At 42.9% G+C, this 20,893-nt stretch overlaps 1 protein-coding gene and 1 long non-coding RNA gene across 37 annotated transcripts in view; one reads left to right on the top strand and one right to left on the bottom strand.

The window, feature by feature from the left end:
* The first annotated feature begins 511 nt into the window (after positions 1–511).
* The window catches only part of LOC126999336 (uncharacterized), a 35,175-nt gene continuing 14,793 nt past the window's right edge, over positions 512–20,893 (top strand). For both annotated transcript variants that reach the window (XR_007753261.1, XR_007753260.1), the window contains exons 1-2: positions 512–649; positions 1,156–1,285. This is a non-coding gene — a long non-coding RNA (uncharacterized LOC126999336). The remainder of the gene's footprint in view (positions 650–1,155; positions 1,286–20,893) is intronic.
* On the bottom strand, positions 15,693–20,889 carry LOC126999231 (uncharacterized). Of its 35 annotated transcripts, none has more exons than XR_007753257.1 (3): positions 18,122–20,881; positions 17,786–17,869; positions 15,693–17,701 (listed from the first exon to the last, which is right to left on the bottom strand). XR_007753257.1 is itself a non-coding variant. In XM_050861762.1 (3 exons), the coding sequence occupies exons 1-3, from the start codon at positions 19,019–19,021 to the stop codon at positions 17,453–17,455; spliced, it is 1,233 nt and encodes a 410-aa protein (XP_050717719.1). In that variant the 5' UTR covers positions 19,022–20,810; the 3' UTR covers positions 15,693–17,452. The 35 variants fall into 35 exon arrangements, 31 of the variants coding, with proteins under 31 accessions (XP_050717719.1, XP_050717773.1, XP_050717642.1 ...); XR_007753259.1 differs by having other exon boundaries at positions 15,693–17,617; XM_050861762.1 differs by having other exon boundaries at positions 15,693–17,617; positions 18,038–20,810.

Raw genomic sequence — 20,893 nt, 5'->3', positions numbered from 1 at the left:
CTCTTCCCAGACAGCCCACCCATTGATTTACTAGACCAGCGGTTCCCAAACATTTCAGGCCAAGCATCACCTACCAGGCTGTGACAAAGTCCACACATTCCCTCTAAGATTCGAGCAGTACTAAGGTCCCGTCGATTTCCTGAATTTTTGTCCAGTTTTTAAGAATTTTGTGCCCGCAAAGTGTGAGGCTCTGAGCAATGGCTATCAAACTGAACGAAAATGTACCTGGGGGTGGATGAATGTGCCAGAGTCTGGAGAAGTTTCAAACAAAGAAAAGACAACTCCGCTAAAGTGTGCAGCATAAGTTAGTTTTAAAACAATGGCAGTTAATGATGTGTTTGAAATTTCAATGAGACAAAATCTGCCATTATATTATTTTTCCTTCGCACCCTAGTGATCAGCTCACGCACTTCAGGGTGCGCATTTACTTTAGGAACCACTGTATGTATGCAAAAACAACAGATGAAGACAGTCTTCGAGTTGCTTTTTTACTTATTTCATATTTCAGAGAAGCACCGCCGTTCTGCCCTTCCCTTGACCTTCAAACCGAGCGGGAAGTTGGTTGACTTTGTCTCAGAGTTAGAAGTCAAGGTTCAAGAACACCCTCACCATCAACCCATCGCAACAGCCGCAGCATTGGGGGCTCCACGTAAGGCATCTCTCACCTGTGGTTTTGCAAACAATCAGGACATTCCGAGAATTCTTGCTTCATGAAACGTAGGGACTCTACACACTCAAGACAGGGATCTGATAGATCAGGGGATACAGGGACCATCACTCATCACATAGGAACCCTAGGCCAAACCATCAGCGGAAGGCTGCCTTTTGCCATGTCCACGGGAATTGTTTTCATGATTCAGACAGTTGTTATGCAATACAAAAGGCCAAGGAGGAACAGAAGAATAAGTCCTCGGCGGACAGTAAACCACACTCCTCCTCTTCTCAGAATAAAAAGGCATGACTGCGTGACAGCCACAAGGCGTACATCCAAGTATCCCATGAGGACGATACTAATTGGGAGCAACTTGATTCAGTCATTGCCGCCTTGGGACGCACAAGCGTAATTGCCCTCCCTTGCAAGGTGGGCAAAATTTCACTCACCTTAGTGGTAGACACAGGTGCGACAGTAAATGTAATCTCAGACTCTGCTTACAGGTCACTGACACGACAGGCGAGAGGGGAATATTGGCCGCTCCAAGAGAACGACCTGAATGTGGTAGGCGTGACAGGCACCACTTTGGGAATCCTAGGGCGAGTACCACTAACAGTCAGCTTACATGAAAAGGTATGTCCCTTTCGAGATTTCTTTTATGTATCTTGCAGGTTTGCCTTACTTGTAGATGGGATCTTAGGATTTAACGCCTTGAAAGATCTGCACATAATCATAAACCCTGAAAGCAACGCGATCGTGTATCAAGGACAATGCATACAGGGGATGGTAAATCCATCACCTATGTCACCTGTAATCCCGCCCTCAGAGGGGAAAATGACCAACCCACCACAGACTCAGGGTCTGCCACGCCCAAGTGTCACCTCTTACGGTCAAACCACACGAACACATTACAGACTTGTGGCGGACAGTAACGGCAGTTGTAGAAGGTCCTCAAATAGTTCCGGATCGTGCTGCAAGACTTGTTAAAATCCGGTTATCTATCGCCCTTCCAACGGGCAGTGATGTGTGTATCGACGGAGCACCTCACATACACTGAATGATGGTGGAGGTAACTCTCGCGACAGTCAAGGAGGGAGGTATTGCAGAGGCATTGGTAATAAACACATCAGGATCCCCTGTATCCTTAAAACACGGTGTTAGATTATGCCAGTGTCTAGTGTATGGGAAAATGTGGCCCGGAACCAGCTGAATACTCTTCAGCCCAAGTCTCAGGCATAACCTCGGCGTGTCAGGATTCTCACAAACAAGACAGCTAATTTAGAGGCATTCCTAAAAGTTGCACACTATTCCGAACTTAAGCCAACCTTAGTCCAGCTGCTGAAACATTATAGGGGGGCGCTTGCTCTACCAGGCGAGCCGCTTGGAGTTACAGTGTGCTGAACACCACATTAAGTTAACCCCTTGGCGGATGTTCAAAAAGCCCGCCTGGCTGATATCACGGTGTGCTTTCGACATGGTATGAAACCTGAGCGGCATGTATCTGCTTGTCGCCTCCGTATATTATGCTGCTAATTTTCAGTCAACATGTCATGGTCACGTCGAAAGGTAGAGACCTCTCTCTTGGAAGAGAAGGCCGAGGTTCAGTTTCTCTCTCTCTCTCTCGCTCTCTCTCGAGAGAGAGAGAGAGAGAGAGAGAGAGAGAGAGAGGTGGGCGAGACGTGATGGTGTCGGCGCCTCGGTGTCTGAGAGAGAGAGAGAGAGAGAGAGAGAGAGAGAGAGAGAGAGAGAGAGAGAGAGACTTACTAATTTTAGACACAAGGCGGGACGAACGCGGTGCATACTGTAGCTCATTTTTTGTGATTGGTGGGAACAAGGATGATGGGAGGAGCAATAGGATTTCAAGGACAGCATACGGCGTCTTTACTTAGTAACCAACACAAAGTACGGGACAACTCAGTAGAAGAAGAAACAGAATAGAAATATGACACATATGTAGGCGTCATCGTATATGCTACTGGGGCTTCATGACGCCTACGTAGGCGTCATCGTATTGAAAGGGTTAAAACCCAATACCAATCCTGTATATAAGCTCCCCCACAGTCAGAGGGAAGTAGTGCAGCAACTTATATCTGATATGTTAGAACAAGGTGTCATCAAAGAATCGAACTCCCTGTGGAATTCACCCTTGTTTCTGGTTCCAAAGAAAGACGGTTCTTATCGTCCTGTGATTGATTTCCGGCGTGTGAACAACGCGACCATGGATGATCATTTTCCGCTTCCCGTTCTTAGAGATCTTATGATGTGTCTCGGTAGAGGAAATGAAGTCGTTACGAGTCTAGATCTGGTCAGTGGCTACTGGCAACTGTCCATGGCCCCCTGAGTCCCGTGAAATAATGGCTTTCGGCACACCTCATGGCCACTATGAGTGGATGAGGATGCCGTTCGGGCTCAAATGAGCTCCCTTGACCTTCCAAAGGACAATGAACAGTATTTTTTGGGACTTGCTGGGCAACTCTGTCTGTGTATTTAGACGACATCATCATAGCAAGTAAAGACGTGGATGCACACATGGAAACACTAAAAGCAGTCCTACACAGACTTCAAGAGGTAGGATTAAAGCTCAAACTCACCAAATGTGAATTCTTAAAGCCTTGGATCAAGTTCTTGGGGCATGTCGTGGACAAATTCGGCATCCACACAGTGGACAACAAAATAGAAGCTATTGCCGAGTTCCCTCAACCAACGTCTACAGACAAGGTACGGTCTTTCTTGGGAGTCGCAGGTTATTACAGGCCTTTCATAAAGGACTTTGCAGCCTGTGAGTCCCCTAACCCATCTATTAAAGAAAGACATACCATTTCAGTGGCTCCCAGCTCAACAAACGAGCTTTGGGGATTTAAAGAAAGCGCTTACACAGGCTCCGGTCCTTGTCTTTCCGGATTTCAAGGACCCCTTTCAGCTTTGTACCGACGCTTCGGCTAGTGGAGTAGGAGCCGCTCTTATGCAAACAGATAAGTCCGGCAAAAAGCATGTAATAGCGTTCGCCAGTCGAGTACTAACAGCTCCGGAAAAGAACTATTCTGTTACCCACCTAGAGGCTCTTGCAATTGTGTGGACTCTGAAGCATTTTTGAGACATAGTGATGGGGTACAAAATTGTGGTGTATACGGACCATGCGACCATCACTGATCTTTTCAAAGGAAAAAACCTACACGGTCGTCTGGCAAGATGGTTCTTAACGATCCAAGCATAAAATCTGGAGATAAAATATATCATCGGGAAAACAAATGTGGTCGCAGATGCCTTATCTCGAAATATTCCAATAGGCGCGATTACCACCCCAGAGGTCATCCACAACTTCACTTCACCTGAGCTACACACTGCTCAGCAAGACCACCCAGTGTGGAAGAGGTTAATTTACGCCCTAGAGTCGGGAGACGAAACAAACCTTCCAGAATTGCCAGTTCCCTTTTCACAATTCTTCCTATCAGAGGACAACCTCCTTTGTAGGTCATGGCCAACCACGGCGCCATATGACCATGGCTGTTGCGGCGCCTAACTTAAATCTAATCAATCAATCAATCAATCATCGCCAACCAAACCAGTACCTATAGAACAACTGGTCATCCCAGACAAATACGTCCCCGTGACGCTTAAGCTGGTCCATGACACACCCATTGCGGGTCACCCAGGAAGGGACAAGACACTATCTGTCACCAGACAAAAATACTACTGGCCCACATTACGGGTTGATGTAGAAAAACATGTCGCACATTGCGTCGTTTGTGCTAAGCACAAGGGGTTCGTAAAAGGGCCAGCACCTATGTTGCAATACCCAGTACCAGAGGCGCCATGGGATGTTGTAAATATAGACTTTTTACAGCTCCCCCAGAGCCAACATGGTTCGCGCTACTTATTGGTATGCGTCGACCAGTTTTCTTGGTTTCTAGTTCTAGCGCCTCTCAAGGACAAGACAGCCACATGCGTGGCCCATGGCCTCGTGACTCACGTGCTGTGTCCCCATTCGTCTCCTCAAATTCTTTTGAGTGACAATGGCACCGAGTTTAGGAACACAGTATTGAGCGAAATATGCGCTCAGTTTAACATCACGCAATCCTTCATCACAGCTTACCACCCAGCTGCTAATGGGTTGGTGGAGAGGGCTAATAGGAAAATCTTACAGGTCCTCAGGCCTATCGTGAACGATATCCACGATAACTGGGAGGATTGGCTATCGCACATAGCCGCTTCCATAAATACGTCGGTAAATGACTTTACGGGGAAGTCTCCCTACTACATCTTATATGGGGTGGAGAAACATCTTCCGTACGACTTCCTAACAAAACCACACCAACCTTTCTACAACATTGATAAGTATGCGCAACAGCAGATGCATATGTTTTCCAAGATACACTCTGAGGTTAGGAGTACGTTAAAAGCTACAAAGGTTGAAATGATGTCAAAACAACACAAACAGGCCGTCCCGGTGGAATTAAAAGAGGGTGACACAGTCATGATTAAGCAAGCGGAAAGGAGTTCGAAACTGGGGGCTAAATTTGTGGGTCCTTACCGAGTTGTTCGGAATGTCAGGGGAAATAGGTTCGAGGTTCTTGGGTCAAATAGTGGAGTCAGTCTAGAAGTTCACAGTGATTGTCTGAAAGTCATTCCCTCACCCTTGGACCTTGATATTGGTAATTCCCCTTCAGAGTCAAATGTTCAACAAGATCATCCCAACACCCATAGCTATAACTTGAGACCACGGGATTAAATACTTCATTCCCACCACTTTCAGATCATGATGTTGCATTTTCTGATCATCTTGTTGTACCTCGGCTCCCTGCTTGCAACGACACCCATCCACCTGAAGTCTGGCGCCTTCATGGCACACATAGGAGAGGTCTTCCTCATAAAAGATGTGCTCCTCGTAAAATATCCATATACTTCCTTGACCAACACCACAGACACAATCAGGATAGTCTCAGAAAAACTACTCAGCATGGCAGACGCCATACGGGCAACCAAGACTAGGGAATCAAAGGCACCTTCTAGTACCAACTCTCTGAATCTTTTTCAACTACTGGAGGATAGGATTCTGTTCTTACGGGGAAAAGTTGATGAAGTAGACATGGATTATAGTTTTCACTCAGTTCACTCTCGGGTAAAGAGGGGGTTGCTCAACATCGTTGGGTCCACCTCAAAGTTCCTCTTCGGTACGGCAACCGACGAGGACGTGCGCGATTTGCAGGACCACTACACTCATGTACTTTCCTTTGCTGCCCGAAATCACCGTGTGATCAACACCAATTGTAGAAAACTTGCGTGATTGCATACTCACATTGAGGAACTGCTAGAGCAAACAAATAAGATGGTTGAAGTTATCAACATAGTTGTCCAGCAGATCGACCAGGCGAATCAGTTTCTCCTAGATCAGGCCTTGCATGTATTGGAAAATGTCATTAACTCTGTCGCAACGGCAAATCAGCAGGTTATTAGCAACATGGTTGATTCAGTGCACGGTAGAGTCACACCTGCCTTGTTCCCTCTACACGATTTGAGAACGACTATCCATATCGGGTATCAAAATTATAGTCTCAAGCCATTGTTCAACCCAGACATGAGTCAATATTTTTACCCCTTGATTGAGTCCAGCCTCATCCCTGATGCCATAATCATTCATGTTCCGTTTCAGACGGCGGACGTGTTTGAGGCCCATGAAATTATCCCATTTCCCTTTTCCGCTAAGGACAGTGTGTTAGCCCTGGACACGTCCCCGTCTCTTGTCTTAATCGCGAAGGATTTCGCTCTGTATTCAACGAGTAGCTACTCACTCTTGCAATATTGCAAGGAGACGGTCTTCAGACGATTCTAATGCTCTGCGTCTCTTTTTGCCTTCCTACAAGTTCGGGGAGGAGTGTGCGAGATCGCCCTCACCTGGGTGAACGCGTCTGACGCTCTTTCCCTGTGCCCTTACAAGCAACGACCCCCAACACCTGTTTTCCATAAGAACTTTCAGGGTCTGCATTATTTCTATTTTCCTCAGTCCTTCTATGTATCGGTCATCTGCCTGGAGGGTACCACTTATCAACGGGTTACTGGTCACTATGCCATAGCGGAAGCATGCTATATCCGCTCCATAACATAATAACGTACCCATCCCGGATCCGTCTGGTTTTCACGGCCAATATTTCCCATCGAGTGTTTCCTCTGCAGTCTCTCGATAACATTCACTTCTCCAGCATCTCTGTGACTAATTCCCTTAATTCATTATCTTTCGCAAACGAAACAGAGTTTGCGGAAACCCTGGAGGAAACTCTGCCTGAATACTTGCACCTCACCTACTTGTACCCTGGAAGTTTTGTGCTAATGTTTCTGATGTTTGTCAGTCTCGTCGTCATGTGCTACCTTATTAGGAGGAACTCTGTCCTGCACGATTATTTGATTGTGCAGACAAGGCGACAGGATGCAGGGAGGCCACTGGCAAGGTAGTTTTTTTTTTCTCTAGCGAGTGAAATGACAGAAAACTGGCATTCCCCTGCTCCTGTATCTTAACATTGTACTGTGTTTCACTGCTGTATTTTTTTTTTAGGAGCTAGATGAACATTTCATTGTCTGTAACTATGCCAGTTGATAGCTACTTGTACATGTGTCCTTATGTTTATCTTTTGAGAGATTTCTTATGATTCATGTCACACACGTTGTGTTTTACCTCTCCCTATTTATATTATGACTACACAAATGTTCTTACATAGCCCGTGTTTTCATGAAATTGTATCATAAGCAGTCTGCTCAACAAGATCCCTATATGTATGACAATGGTAACTAGACTGCTAGTTAGATTTTTGTAAATCGCGAGGTCGTGATCACTGGTAGGTGACCGAGCAGTGTTATAGTAGGATATCAATGTATTATTATTATTATTATTTTTATTATTATTATTATTTAATATCACCGTGAATTAGGCATACAATTGTCAATGGAAAAAACCCACGACAGATAGATCACGCCACCTTATAGGAATGTCGTCCGTCAGTGTTTACCGTCTCAGTTTGTATACAAAGCATTTCAGCAAGCTTGGAGGTCACCTTGACATACGTGACCAATTGTAACTTCATTATTTTCCAATCTGTAACTCGTCACTCCTTCATGAGAGTCCGACTGACACCTGCAGTCTCTCTCGCTCAGACGCTCCTGTACATATAGGCTTAAGAATACATTCGCCTTAAGGAAGCTGAGTCTTAATCAATGCCTTTAAACGCCCCCCGGTACACCGTTACATTGTGCCACGTACCAGTGATAACGTAGTGCACATATTACGTCCTATAAATCGCTAGTTGACTGGATATTGGAGAGATATCACAAATTCTTCTCATCTCACGGGGAGAAGCCACCATTAGCTCGTGATGTCATCAGGCTGAGGCGGAGTACAGCAGACGACAGTACTAGCTTGTGTCCATTGTTTTTTCATCAGCTATGGCCACTCCAGCTCCAAACTGCGCCCAACAGGTATGTTATAGGTGCTTACAGAACACCTTAAGAGTGTTGGAAATATGCTATATTATTAAAATGGGAGTGAAATCAACCGATTCGCCTCTGCTTTGCAGAAAATAGTTGAGTTCACGATTAAAAGTTAGTCCGAGGGGAAACTATTGAGAATAATCAAGGTTGAATTTATATCAGTATTATGGAAATTTACCTAGCCTAACCTAGAGAAAACAATGGCTCTGGAACGTCAGAGAAAGAGAATCAACGCCTGAAGATGAATAAGAAGAAAACGAATGCAGACCAATATTCTATGTATAATCAGAGGGCGTGACAGTAGAGAGAATAGTTGAGTTCACGATGAAAAGTTAGTCCAAGGGGAAACTCAAAAAATTACTGTAGGATTCACTAGCACAGACAGAAATATCTTCCGTGGAGTACTTTTGTTCGTATATATATACTCTTGCACATTGGCACACATCACCAACGACTGCGGGTTACGTCTCCAGGCAATGCTAGCCACTAGAAACATACACCACAACACGAAATCTCGGAGTAACACAAAGTTGGCGGCCTGCTGACTGCATCGTGACGTCACGACCAATCAGCACCCGTTTCCAGGTCACGTGATTTTTCCTCAACATTAATCCATATTTTATACCACATTTACTATTTTACATGAAGAAAAAATAGCACCATAGCTGAATTTAGGGCCAATTTTATCCACACAGACAGAATTTGAAATAACTATGTTGACCAGAAACATGTCCATTCTGGCGAGAGGTATTTTTGGGGCAGGAGGCATGAACGTAGCACCATCAGCTGCGTGCTGCACTCAGATCAAAGCTAAAAACGTTGAGGACAACGTTGAGTGAACTCGGGGCAACACTCATATGATGATTGATATTCTGAAACAGCACCCCTGCATCTGGCAGGTGAAAAATAAACAGTACAAGGATAACAATGACTGGCGAGGCGGTGCAAGAGTCGCCTCGTGAGGCCTAGTGTGGACACAGCTTTCGAGTCTGTAAATTACGTCACTATAGTAACATTAGCCTAGTCATATTCACATACATAAATTACTCTTTAGAAGGTAAAGCCTTAGATTATATAAAAATGCATTTGTCCCGCACCAGGTACAGCGGTTAGTCGGTTTAACTGGGTTAATTAATGGAGTGAGCGCCAAGTAAATAAAGCGACTTTGTGCCTGCGCGTTTCGTTCATGATACCTTACCAGGATTAAATAAATCAACGATCAATAATTATTGCTTAATTGAAGAAACTATTTAGCAACTTGTATAAAAATAATTGTAAGAAGTGAGTGGTGAGGTTTCAAAATGTCTGCAGTCAGTTAATTGTTGCCATGAGAACGTTGACCACAATTTTTTTTTATGTGATCGGTGATCGGAAGTTAGTTTGTGAAGTTCCGATCTCCACAGTCCGATTACCTTTTACAAAGATGATCCAATCTTTGCATTCCAATCGCCAATTGCTGCTCCGATCAGGGACGATCGGATGTGCCCAGCTCTGATGTATGTATATATATATATATATATATATATATATATATATATATATATATATATATATATATATATATATATATATATATATATATATATATATATATATATATATATATATATATATATATATATATATATATATATATATATATATATATATATATATATATATATATATATATATATATATATATATATATATATATATATATATATATATATATATATATAGAGTTATTGTAAATACTTTGAGAGCTGATTTATCAGGTAATTCTAAGTGAATATTAATCTATACACTTATTCTCTTTTTTTCTTTATTATGAGAAATTGAGTGTTTAGGTGTGGCGGTTTGTGTGCTGCCGGGGCTGCGGGGCCATGTTGTGTAGGGAGCAACAGCTGACTGACTGCCAGGCGTGATGTAATCTGTAGCCTAGTGATAAACATTTGCATTTATTACAACATGGGGCTGCATTATCAACAAATAACACTTACTGAGTGACCAAATAAATTACTGTGCGGGATAATCAAAGAAAAAATACTCGAACTTAACAATGGAACAGTTAGAAAAACGCTTTATGCAGACATGGCAACTCACAGCAAGGAATGCCGACAGTCTGTTGAGGCGCCAGAACGTCGCACTGAGAAGTGTTTCCTGACTACACTTTATCGAAATAACCTCTGGAAAATGCCCTTTACCTTCACTAATATTGAATACTCAGACATGATGTTCATCTACGGATTCTGTAACGGTAGCTCCTGGGCTGCCGCAAGAAACTCAGAACAAAAATATCCTGACAGAAGACATCCTGACAGCAGACTATTTTGCCGAGTTTTCCAGCACCTAAGAGATTTTGGAACTTTCCCGGGAGTGCTTGCAACAGCTGAGCGTGCAGAAGGGGCACAGGAAGGTAGGGGTGTTGTTCAAGCAGCATTAAGAAGCCCGAGCATAAGCACACGGAGGCTTTCATCGCGTCTGGGAGTTACACGCATGTCAGCTTGGCGCACGCTGAGGAGAGAAGGCTTTCACCCGTACCATTTACACAAAACACAACACCTAAAACCAGAAGACCATGAAAAGAGACTGAATTGTTGTCACTGGCTCCTTCAACACCAACACCACAGCAACCACATTCTGTACACAGACGAGGCAACATTTACACGCCACGGAGTAACAAACACTCACAATGATCACTGGTGGGCAAAGGAAAATCCACACCAAACTGTTGAAAGCAACTTCCAGCATCGCTTCTCCGTAAACGTTTGGTGTGGCATTGTGGATGACCTACTTCTTGGACCTTTCATTTTCGAGGGCGCCTAACAGGGGACGTCTACCATGACTTTTTGAGAGATGAGCTTCCTCTCCTTCTGACAGAAGTTCCACTACACATTTATGAACATCTCATACTACAACAGGATGGTGCACCACCACACTCCAGTAAACGAGTCAAGGAATACCTCAACCAGCTATTTCCTGAGAGGTGGATTGGTCGAGGAGGCCCTCAGCAATGGCCAGCGAGATCCCCTGACCTAACACCACTGGATTTCTACTTATGGGGTCACATGAAGTCTTTGGTGTACAAGAATAAACCGCATTCAAGAGAACAGCTAATTCAAGCGGATCCAGGAAGTGACACAGGAAATAAATAACAACACACCAATGTTGAGGAGTGTGACGACATCGTTCCTGGATCTAGAATGGAAGTTTATTGAGTGTTATGGATCTCAGTTTTAACACTTGTTGTAAGGTTAGTTATCACACTGGCGTTTAAACACTACACTGTGTCAACTGTCACAGCCCACAGTGAGCGCAGTGAGTTGCCATGTCTGCATAAAGCGTTTTTCTAACTGTTCCATTGTTAAGTTCGGAGTATTTTTCTTTGATTATCCGCACAGTAATTTATTTGGTCACTCAGTAAGTGTTATTTGTTGATAATGCAGCCCCATGTTATAATAAATGCAAATGTTTATCACTAGGCTACAGATTGGCGGCATCACGCCCAGTCAGTCAGCTGTTGCTCCCCACACAACATTGCAGCACACAAACCGCCACACCTAAACACTCAATTTCTATAATAAAGCAAAAACGAGCATATATATATATATATATATATATATATATATATATATATATATATATATATATATATATATATATATATATATATATATATATATATATATATATATATATATATATATATATATATATATATATATATATATATATATATATATATATATATATATATATATATATATATATATATATATATATATATATATATATATATATATATATATATATACACACAGCGCGAACCGCAATCAGCGCGAGCCACCATCTACCAAGAAAAAAATTAATTAGCGCGAAAGCCTCAGGTAGTGCGAACAGCTACCACGACTGAATTTTGAAAATTGCGCCAAGCTGCCACGATGCGCGGTGGCCTGGGTGGCCTGCCTCACACCACAACACAGCCCCATGCCACCACTTCCCACACGGTCCCAGTCTCTCATGCTCCCTAATGTCGTCCTACCCCCCCTGGCCCGCCTCACCTGCCGCCTCCTGTTGGGGGCGGTGCACAGCTCGCCGCCCGTGTGGCGCCGCAGCAGCCACTGTCACACTCCTTGTCCCGGCCCTGCCGCCACCTCTGCCACCATCCTCGGGGCGTCGCCACGGGTGTGAGCTTCTCTGCGTCGGCCCCGCGGGGCATCACTATTACCTGCCACGGCGGGGCAGATGAGGCAAGGCGTCACTATTGACTGAGTGGCCACCGTCACCGTAACACGCTCGATAATAATGAGTGTGATGTCGGCCTGGCCGGGCACGACGCCCACACCCTGCCCGCCGAACTTTTGCTGGGGCCGAACTCTTGTCACACCCACTTGCTGCCGCTGCCGACACCTTGGGCCGCAAGAGACACCATCACAGCTCGATAACTGATGACTGCGTATTTTGAGTAATTATCAAACCCAAAAATCAGACCCATGTGTGCACCAAATAACTTTTTTCATATTGGTTAGTTTATTCAATTAGCGCGAATTCAGTTAGCGCGACCGCGTTCATCCACCTAATTCTCGCGCTAAATGGGGCTCTACTGTGTGTGTATGTATGTATGTATGTATGTATGTATGTATGTATATATATATATATATATATATATATATATATATATATATATATATATATATATATATATATATATTTTTTTTTTTTTTTTTTTACAACAAAGGAGGCAGCTCAAGGGCACAAAAAAAGAAAACAATAATAAAAAAAAATGCTACTCGCTGCTCCCAAAAAAGAATTAAAAGAGGTGGCCAAAAGAAAGATCAATTTCGGGAGAAGAGGTGTCCTGATACCCTCCTCTTGAAAGAGTTCAAGTCGTAGGCAGGAGGAAATACAGATGAAGGAAGATTGTTCCAGAGTTTACCAGCGTGAGGGATGAAAGAGTGAAGATGCTGGTTAACTCTTGCATAAGGGGTTTGGACAGTGTAGGGATGAGCATGAGTAGAAAGTCGTGTGCAGCGGGGCCGCGGGAGGGGGAGAGGCATGCAGTTAGCAAGTTCAGAAGAGCAGTCAGTGTGGAAATATCGCTAGAAGATAGAAAGAGAGGCAACATCGCGGCGGAATTTAAGAGGTTGAAGGCTATCAGTAGGAGGAGAGCTGGTGAGACGAAGAGCCTTAGACTCCACTCTGTTCAGAAGAGCTGTGTGAGTGGAGCCCCCCCACACATGAGATGCATATTCCATACGAGGGCAGACAAGGCCCTTGTATATGGATAGCAACTGCACGGGGGAGAAGAACTGGCGGAGATGATATATATATCTATATATATATATATATATATATATATATATATATATATATATATATATATATATATATATATATATATATTATATATATATATATATATATATATATATATATATATATATATATATATATATATATATATATATATATATATATATATATATATATATATATATATATATATATATATATATATATATATATATATATATATATATATATATATATATATATATATATATATATATATAAAGAGAGATAGATAGATAGATAGATATAGATATAGATATATATTATAATATATATATATATATATATATATATATATATATATATATATATATATATATATATATATATATATATATATATATATATATATATATATATATATATATATTTATATATATATATATATATATATATATATATATATATATATATATATATATATATATATATATATATATATATATATATATATATTTCTGATAGAAAGAGAGGGAGAGGAGGAAGAGGAGGATGGGGATGAGGAAGAGGGATATCTTTATCAGGAAACACTGGTTCTCCTCCTTTTCCTTCTCCTTTTCTGTCCTTCCATACTGCCTTCCTAACTTCCTCCCTCGCTCCTCCTCCTACTCTTCTTCCTAATTATTATTATTATTATTATTATTATTATTATGATACAGATGAAGGAAGATTGTTCCAGAGTTAAGTATCTTTTGTCATCATCATCACAATCATCATTATGACCTCCAGTTCCTCCTCATCTCTTTCCCCCTTCTCCCTCTCTATCTCTATCACTCTCCGTCTTTCTCTCAATCTCTCTCTAAATGGGTAAAATTACAACAATCATTCCTTTTGTCATATATTTTTTGTAAGACTCTAAGGGTGAAGTCAATTACTGTTGTTATATGTTGTGTTCTGAAGCTAAAAATAAAAAAAAACTAACTTACCTGGCTGATGAAGAGTTGACAAAGGTGTTGTCGACAGAAGATCAGATGAGGTGTTGCCATTAGCGTGGAGCAAAAACTTTTGATCTAAACATCTAACAACACGTCCATGTGAAGGTTCACTGTCACAGGTCACATGTCCGTTCTTCATGGCTCTATGAATTTCACTGACCCAGCTTCACCCCGCACGGGGTCAAGTGGAGTTGTCGGGTATCGCTATCGCCTCCAACTATGCCGAAATTAGCCTGACGAGGCTGGCCGAGACCGGGTGTTTTGCTTCTTCCTTCGAGCGCCCTGAACAGGGTGTATCGCTTCGTATGGTTAATTGCTGTCAGCAGCGTACGATATGTTTAGAAGCAGTAAACAACCTCCCGCGCTCTGATTGAAGGGACATAGGAATGCATCTTGTTGAGGCAGCGGCGTGCCAGCCGGAGGAATGTTGAGTGGCAAAATTTTAAACAGTACCTCATGGCTATTTATTACCCACAAATAATGGAAATACATTTCAGGATAAATGATAGCACAGTGAAAAAGAAGAAGGTTCTTGCCTTAGGCCAGTGTATACGTTATGACTGTGTAGCATCATTACACTTTCTGACTAAAAATATACCAAGAAATCTTACAATAAATGAGTTAACAAGTGACTTTTTTTGTGTGTGTAGACTGTAGCCTAACACTTGTAGTGGGGGAAAGTAGGGGAACAAAAGTCTAGCCTTAACAGGCCTTAAAACTATCAAGCTTGCAGCTTCTGTCGCTGGATATTGTCCGTTTATGAGCAGTTCCAAAATAGTGTTATTATGAATGTCGCTTCAGGTTTATTTAGGCTAGTTCAAAAGGCACATATTTGTCAGTAAAGATATTATTGCCTTAGTTTATATCAGTGTAATCCTTGAAACTAAAAAGGGTTATCAGTAGGAATACAAAGTTAACTTCATGCACGTTAGAACAAGTCAAGACTTGGCCGATGACTGCACAGTACCATGACCAAAGCAATGATACCAAGTCCACGAGTCCCTCCCTGTAGGATTATCCCCGCCAGCTCTCGTGACACCAACTACTGTTCCCACCCCCATCCTCATTCTAAAGTAGTTATTCCCAAGAATAATCAATAACCAGAATGATTCCAAACATATCAAAACCTATGAGAAAAAAAGTGTAGTCCTCGTAAATAATGTAAGACCAGCGATGTCATCAACCCGCACTATTTGCCCCACCCGGCAGCCTGGGGCTTGCCTTGGGGGCACCCACCGCTGTTCCAATCCCTCCCACCATGTTCAGTTTATTAACCGGACAATTTCTTTTGCAGCGCACGACTTTGTGTCCCAGCGGCCACCACTGGTGCTGGCGTTGAGTGAGGCCGTGGGATAGGTGCTGTGGTCAGCGCCTCCTCCGTCCTTGCTGCCGCTGACTTCAGGACTCCTTGGTGCATCGCACGCCTTGCCTGTGTAACGCCTTTTTTTTTCAAGGCAACGCTACATTCCTTCTGACGGCCACTGATTTGATTGTAACATGGTAGCGGGGTGGTTGTCTGGCTATTTCCGAGCGGTTGTCATTGATGTTGAGAAGAGCCTCAGGACAAGTGCACACTTGTTCTGGGTTGTGATGGTTACCTTTAGTGCGGTAATGATGGAAGGTGGGTGGATTCCCGTGTGAACCACTCTGAGACAATGTTTAGTTAAGGGGGGAGTGGTGATAATTCACTAACGTGCATGTGGAGGTGGGGGGGTGTTCAGTAATGCCCAAATAGCAGGTTGACAGGCTTGAAATTATAGCACTTAGAGTAACTTAATAACTTTTCTTGTATATGAATATAGTTAGAGCCCCTGAGCGGTTAGCGGAGTGACATTTTTAAATGAATACATACATAAATGAATATTATTGAACCGAACTAACTATCTATCAGGGAGATTGGGGAACTGGAATGCTTATCTGTATTGAAGACCCTTGAAGTGATGACTGGTGCAGGATGGAGGAAGGCACTGGGGCGAGTGAGGCGCCGGCGGGTGTAGACTGCCAGGGCCGGTAATTGTAGCACCGTTGTTGACGAGGCCGGGGTTGTGTTGTTTAAGAGCTGAGGCGTGGTTGAAGAGGCCATGGAGGTGGTTATGAGCTGAGCGTGATTGAAGAAGAGGCCGAGGATGTGTTTATGGGCTGAGCGTGATTGCAGAGGCTGAGGATGTGGTTATGGGCTGAGGCGTGTTGTGGTGCTGCTCCTCTCCTTGTTTCGCCTTGCCAAATCGTGCTTTGCTCCGCCTTGCCTTGCTCTGCTCTGCTGTGCCTTGCCTCGCCTTTGCCGTGCTTGTGGTGGTTGGTGGTGTTCACAGGGCTGTGATGGACGGTCACGCCAACCTCTCACACGTGTGTCCTCACGGTTCGTCGGTCCCGCTCTCTGCCTCTCACTCTCGCCCTGCCTTGCCTTCTCGTCTCGTCTCCTCGCTAAGCTCCTCCCCCTTCTTCACGTGACTCCCTCTCTGCATTACTAGATAATCTATCACTAGCTAACTAATAAACATTCTAGGGTTCGAGATTGGAGGTGAGGATTTCAGACACGTCTTTCATCCATTCACACCCTCATTCATGCCAGTAATCTCTACTTATCACACACTCGTTCACCTGTCCACACATCCGCTCACTTGCTCGTTTGTTTTAATATATAATCATTCACTCACTTGCATTCCATACTCATTCACTCATTACACTTTTGGACTGTTACACCTGCTTGACTGGTCCCTGAGTGTGGCTCTGTAGGAGCCTTGCTGCTGCCTGCTCCAGCATCTCTGAGGATCCTGCAAGGCCAGCTGACTCCTCCCACCTGGAGCAGTGTTGCAGTGGAGGCTGCAAGGCAGGGCAGCAGCTGGAGTGGCTGGGATCAGCAGGAACAGACTGCTACTGGTGTGAGGTTCAGGAGTGATCAGAAACACCACTAACAACAACAGCAGCTACTGCTGGCATCTCATCCACAAAGGGGGAAGTTTGAATTTCAGAAGTGTGAGAAGATCTGAGAGTAAGAGCAAGTTTACTAGCTACAACCAAGAGTGTGGGAAAAGACATGCAGGGAAGGATGACCTCAACAAATACACCCACACACTCTGGTGTAAGACCTCACAAAAGCCGTCAGTGTGGCAAAAGGTTTAGTTATAAAAGTAACCCCAAACATCACACCCATACACACACTGGTGAAGGAAATCATGAGTGTGAAGTTTGTGGGAAATGTTTTAATCAGAAGAGTCACCTTAACACACATACCCTTACACACACTGGTGAAAGAAATCATGAGTGTGAAGTTTGTGGGAAATGTTTTAATCAGAAGAGCCACCTTAACACACACACCCTTACACACACTGGTGAAAGAAATCATGAGTGTGAAGTTTGTGGGAAATGTTTTAATCGGAAGAGTCACCTTAACACACATACCCTTACACACACTGGTGAAAGAAATCATGAGTGTGAAGTTTGTGGGAAATGTTTTAATCGGAAGAGTCACCTTGACACACATACCCTTACACACACTGGTGAAAGAAATCATGAGTGTGAAGTTTGTGGGAAATGTTTTAATCGGAAGAGTCACCTTGACAGACACACCCTTACACACACTGGTGAAAGAAATCGTGAGTGTGAAGTTTGTGGGAAATGTTTTAATCGGAAGAGTCACCTTGACAGACACACCCTTACACACACTGGTGAAAGAAATCATGAGTGTGAAGTTTGTGGGAAATGTTTTAATCGGAAGAGTCACCTTGACAGACACACCCTTACACACACTGGTGAAAGAAATCGTGAGTGTGAAGTTTGTGGGAAATGTTTTAATCAGAAAAGTCACCTTGACACACATACCCTTACACACACTGGTGAAAGAAATCATGAGTGTGAAGTTTGTGGGAAATGTTTTTATCGGAAGAGTCACCTTGACAGACACACCCTTACACACACTGGTGAAAGAAATCATGAGTGTGAAGTTTGTGGGAAATGTTTCAGTCTGAAGAGTAACCTCAACACACACACCCTTACACACACTGGTGAAAGAAATCATGAGTGTGAAGTTTGTGGGGAATGTTTTAATCGGAAGAGTCATCTTAACACACACACCCTTACACACACTGGTGAAAGAAATCATGAGTGTGAAGTTTGTGGGAAATGTTTCAGTCTGAAGAGTAACCTCAACACACACACCCTTACACACACTGGTGAAAGAAATCATGAGTGTGAAGTTTGTGGGAAATGTTTTAATCGGAAGAGTCACCTTAACACACACACCCTTACACACACTGGTGAAAGAAATCATGAGTGTGAAGTTTGTGGGAAATGTTTTAATCAGAAGAGTCACCTTAACACACACACCCTTACACACACTGGTGAAAGAAATCATGAGTGTGAAGTTTGTGGGAAAAGATTCAAACAGAAGAGTGCATTGAACCAGCACATCTTCAGACACTCTGGCCATAAAGGGTTCAAGTGCGATGTTTGTGATAAACGTTTCATGACTAAGGGTGAAATTGCCAAGCACATGAAGGTCCACTTCCCCTGCTGAGGCTCTGTGCTGATTCAGTTCTGCTGTGTGGGGGAGCGCAAGTGTTTGTTGTGGTGGTGTTAGAGGGGCGTGTGACTGTGTGTAGCACAGAGAGCAGAAAATAATCATTTATTGGAACAAATGTGACAGCATGATCTATTATTCACTTTCCAACTTTGGCTGCATGTGGTTGGTGGGTCCTGTGAAAGGTCTGATCTTTTTGGTGACTGCTGGGCTGGCTATTGTGGCCGGGGCTTATTGGTCAAGTGTGTGGGTGAGCATTAATAGCAGTAATAAACAGTGTATTTGGCCTTACCAGCCGCTAAGCTTAGAATGTACATATTATAGACACAATGTAAAGAACAAGTACAAAATGCTGGGGTTGGAGTTCAGGGATCTAACCTCTGATCTCTAATATAACTGGATTGGTTTTCTCTGTACTAGCTTGGTAGGAATCCTGCAGGCCACAGCCGCCATCTTAAAGTTCTCTCGGGCTGAGTCATTTATGTAAAGATTCCGCCATCATCACTCGCTGAGTGGCAGTGGGACGTAATAAAACATCTCATGACAAATTTATTGATTTATTGAATTTTTCAATGCCCTAACTACTAGCTTTTTATTTGTTTGTGTAAAAAAAACACTCGTTACCTGTCTCCGTATATCACACAAAACAACACTTTCACGTTATTTGACCGTCACATCCTCTATGCAGCAAATGTGACATGTGTTTTGTTTCAAAGTACTATGTCCTTAGCTTGGGAAAGAACAATGATGCGCTTCACTAAAATAAAACACGAAATATGGGTTTGTTTAATGCATTTCTTTTAGTTACCCATTGAAAAGATTATCAATATTCTACATCCGAGATTTAAAACAGAAAACACAAACAACCGTACAATACACATACACTAAAAAGACCAATAACTCTTTCTTTTCCTTCAAGACACAGCCACAACTGTATACATACATACACATATTCATACACATACATGCATACATACACACACACTAAAAAGACCACTAATTCTTTCTTTCCCTTCAAGTCAGACAACCATGACAACAATGTACATACACGCACATACACACATACATCATACATACAATAAAGAGACCAACACTTCTCCCCTCCCTCCCTTCTTGTTGCCTTGATCTGCCACTCGCTGTTCTGGGCCTGGCGGGTGAGGAAAGGTGGGAGTAAAGGTGGATCATGGGGTGGAAGATAGGTGGAGGAGATGGTGTTGTGGAAAAGCAGAGTAGGTAGAAAAGTTTATAATAGTGTGGAAGAAAGTGGATGATGGTCTTGAATGTAGGTGGATGAGTAGTAGATGGTGTGGAAGACAGGTGGAGGAGAAGTAGATAAGGATATGGAAGACAGGTGGAACAAGGGAAGGAAAAGTGGTTATGTAGTGGAGTGGAAGGCAAAGGAGGAGCAGGTGGAAGAAAAATGGACGATGGTCTACTCAAAGGTGCCATATAATAATCTCAGTCCCAAAGAGTCCTGAATTTTATGAAAAGTTTGGCAGCATTAAATCTCTGCACTTCTTTCTTTCTATTTTTTATGCAGTAGCTATTCCTCTTTTCTTTATACACGCCTCAGAGCAAAATAAAACTTCATGTTATCATTATTATCTCGGTGTGTGTGATGCGGGAGAGTTATACAGTGGTGAAAATTAAGGCTCAATGTCTAGCTATCTCGTCACCCTATTATGCGGGTTTTGTGCTGGCCCGCGATGTCGTATTAAAACTTGTATAACTGGGTATTTGCCATTTTTCTTCTGAACTATCAGTCCTCCCCTAAACATCACGAACACATGCTAATTCTTATTAATTATGCATTGACTCTTGTCTGTTCCCTTTTTTTCTTCCCAATTCCCTTTTTTTGACACTGCTTATCCCATTCCTCATTATGTTCTTTTTTCCTTATGATTCGTTTGCTCCTCTCCAAAGTGTCAAGTTAAGAACACACACAGACCAGCACTCTACATCCTGCATTACACTTAC

This window comes from Eriocheir sinensis, chromosome 2 (genome assembly GCF_024679095.1).
Source record: "Eriocheir sinensis breed Jianghai 21 chromosome 2, ASM2467909v1, whole genome shotgun sequence".
Lineage (NCBI taxonomy): Eukaryota > Metazoa > Arthropoda > Malacostraca > Decapoda > Varunidae > Eriocheir > Eriocheir sinensis.
This window is presented reverse-complemented; position numbering and strand designations above follow the sequence as displayed.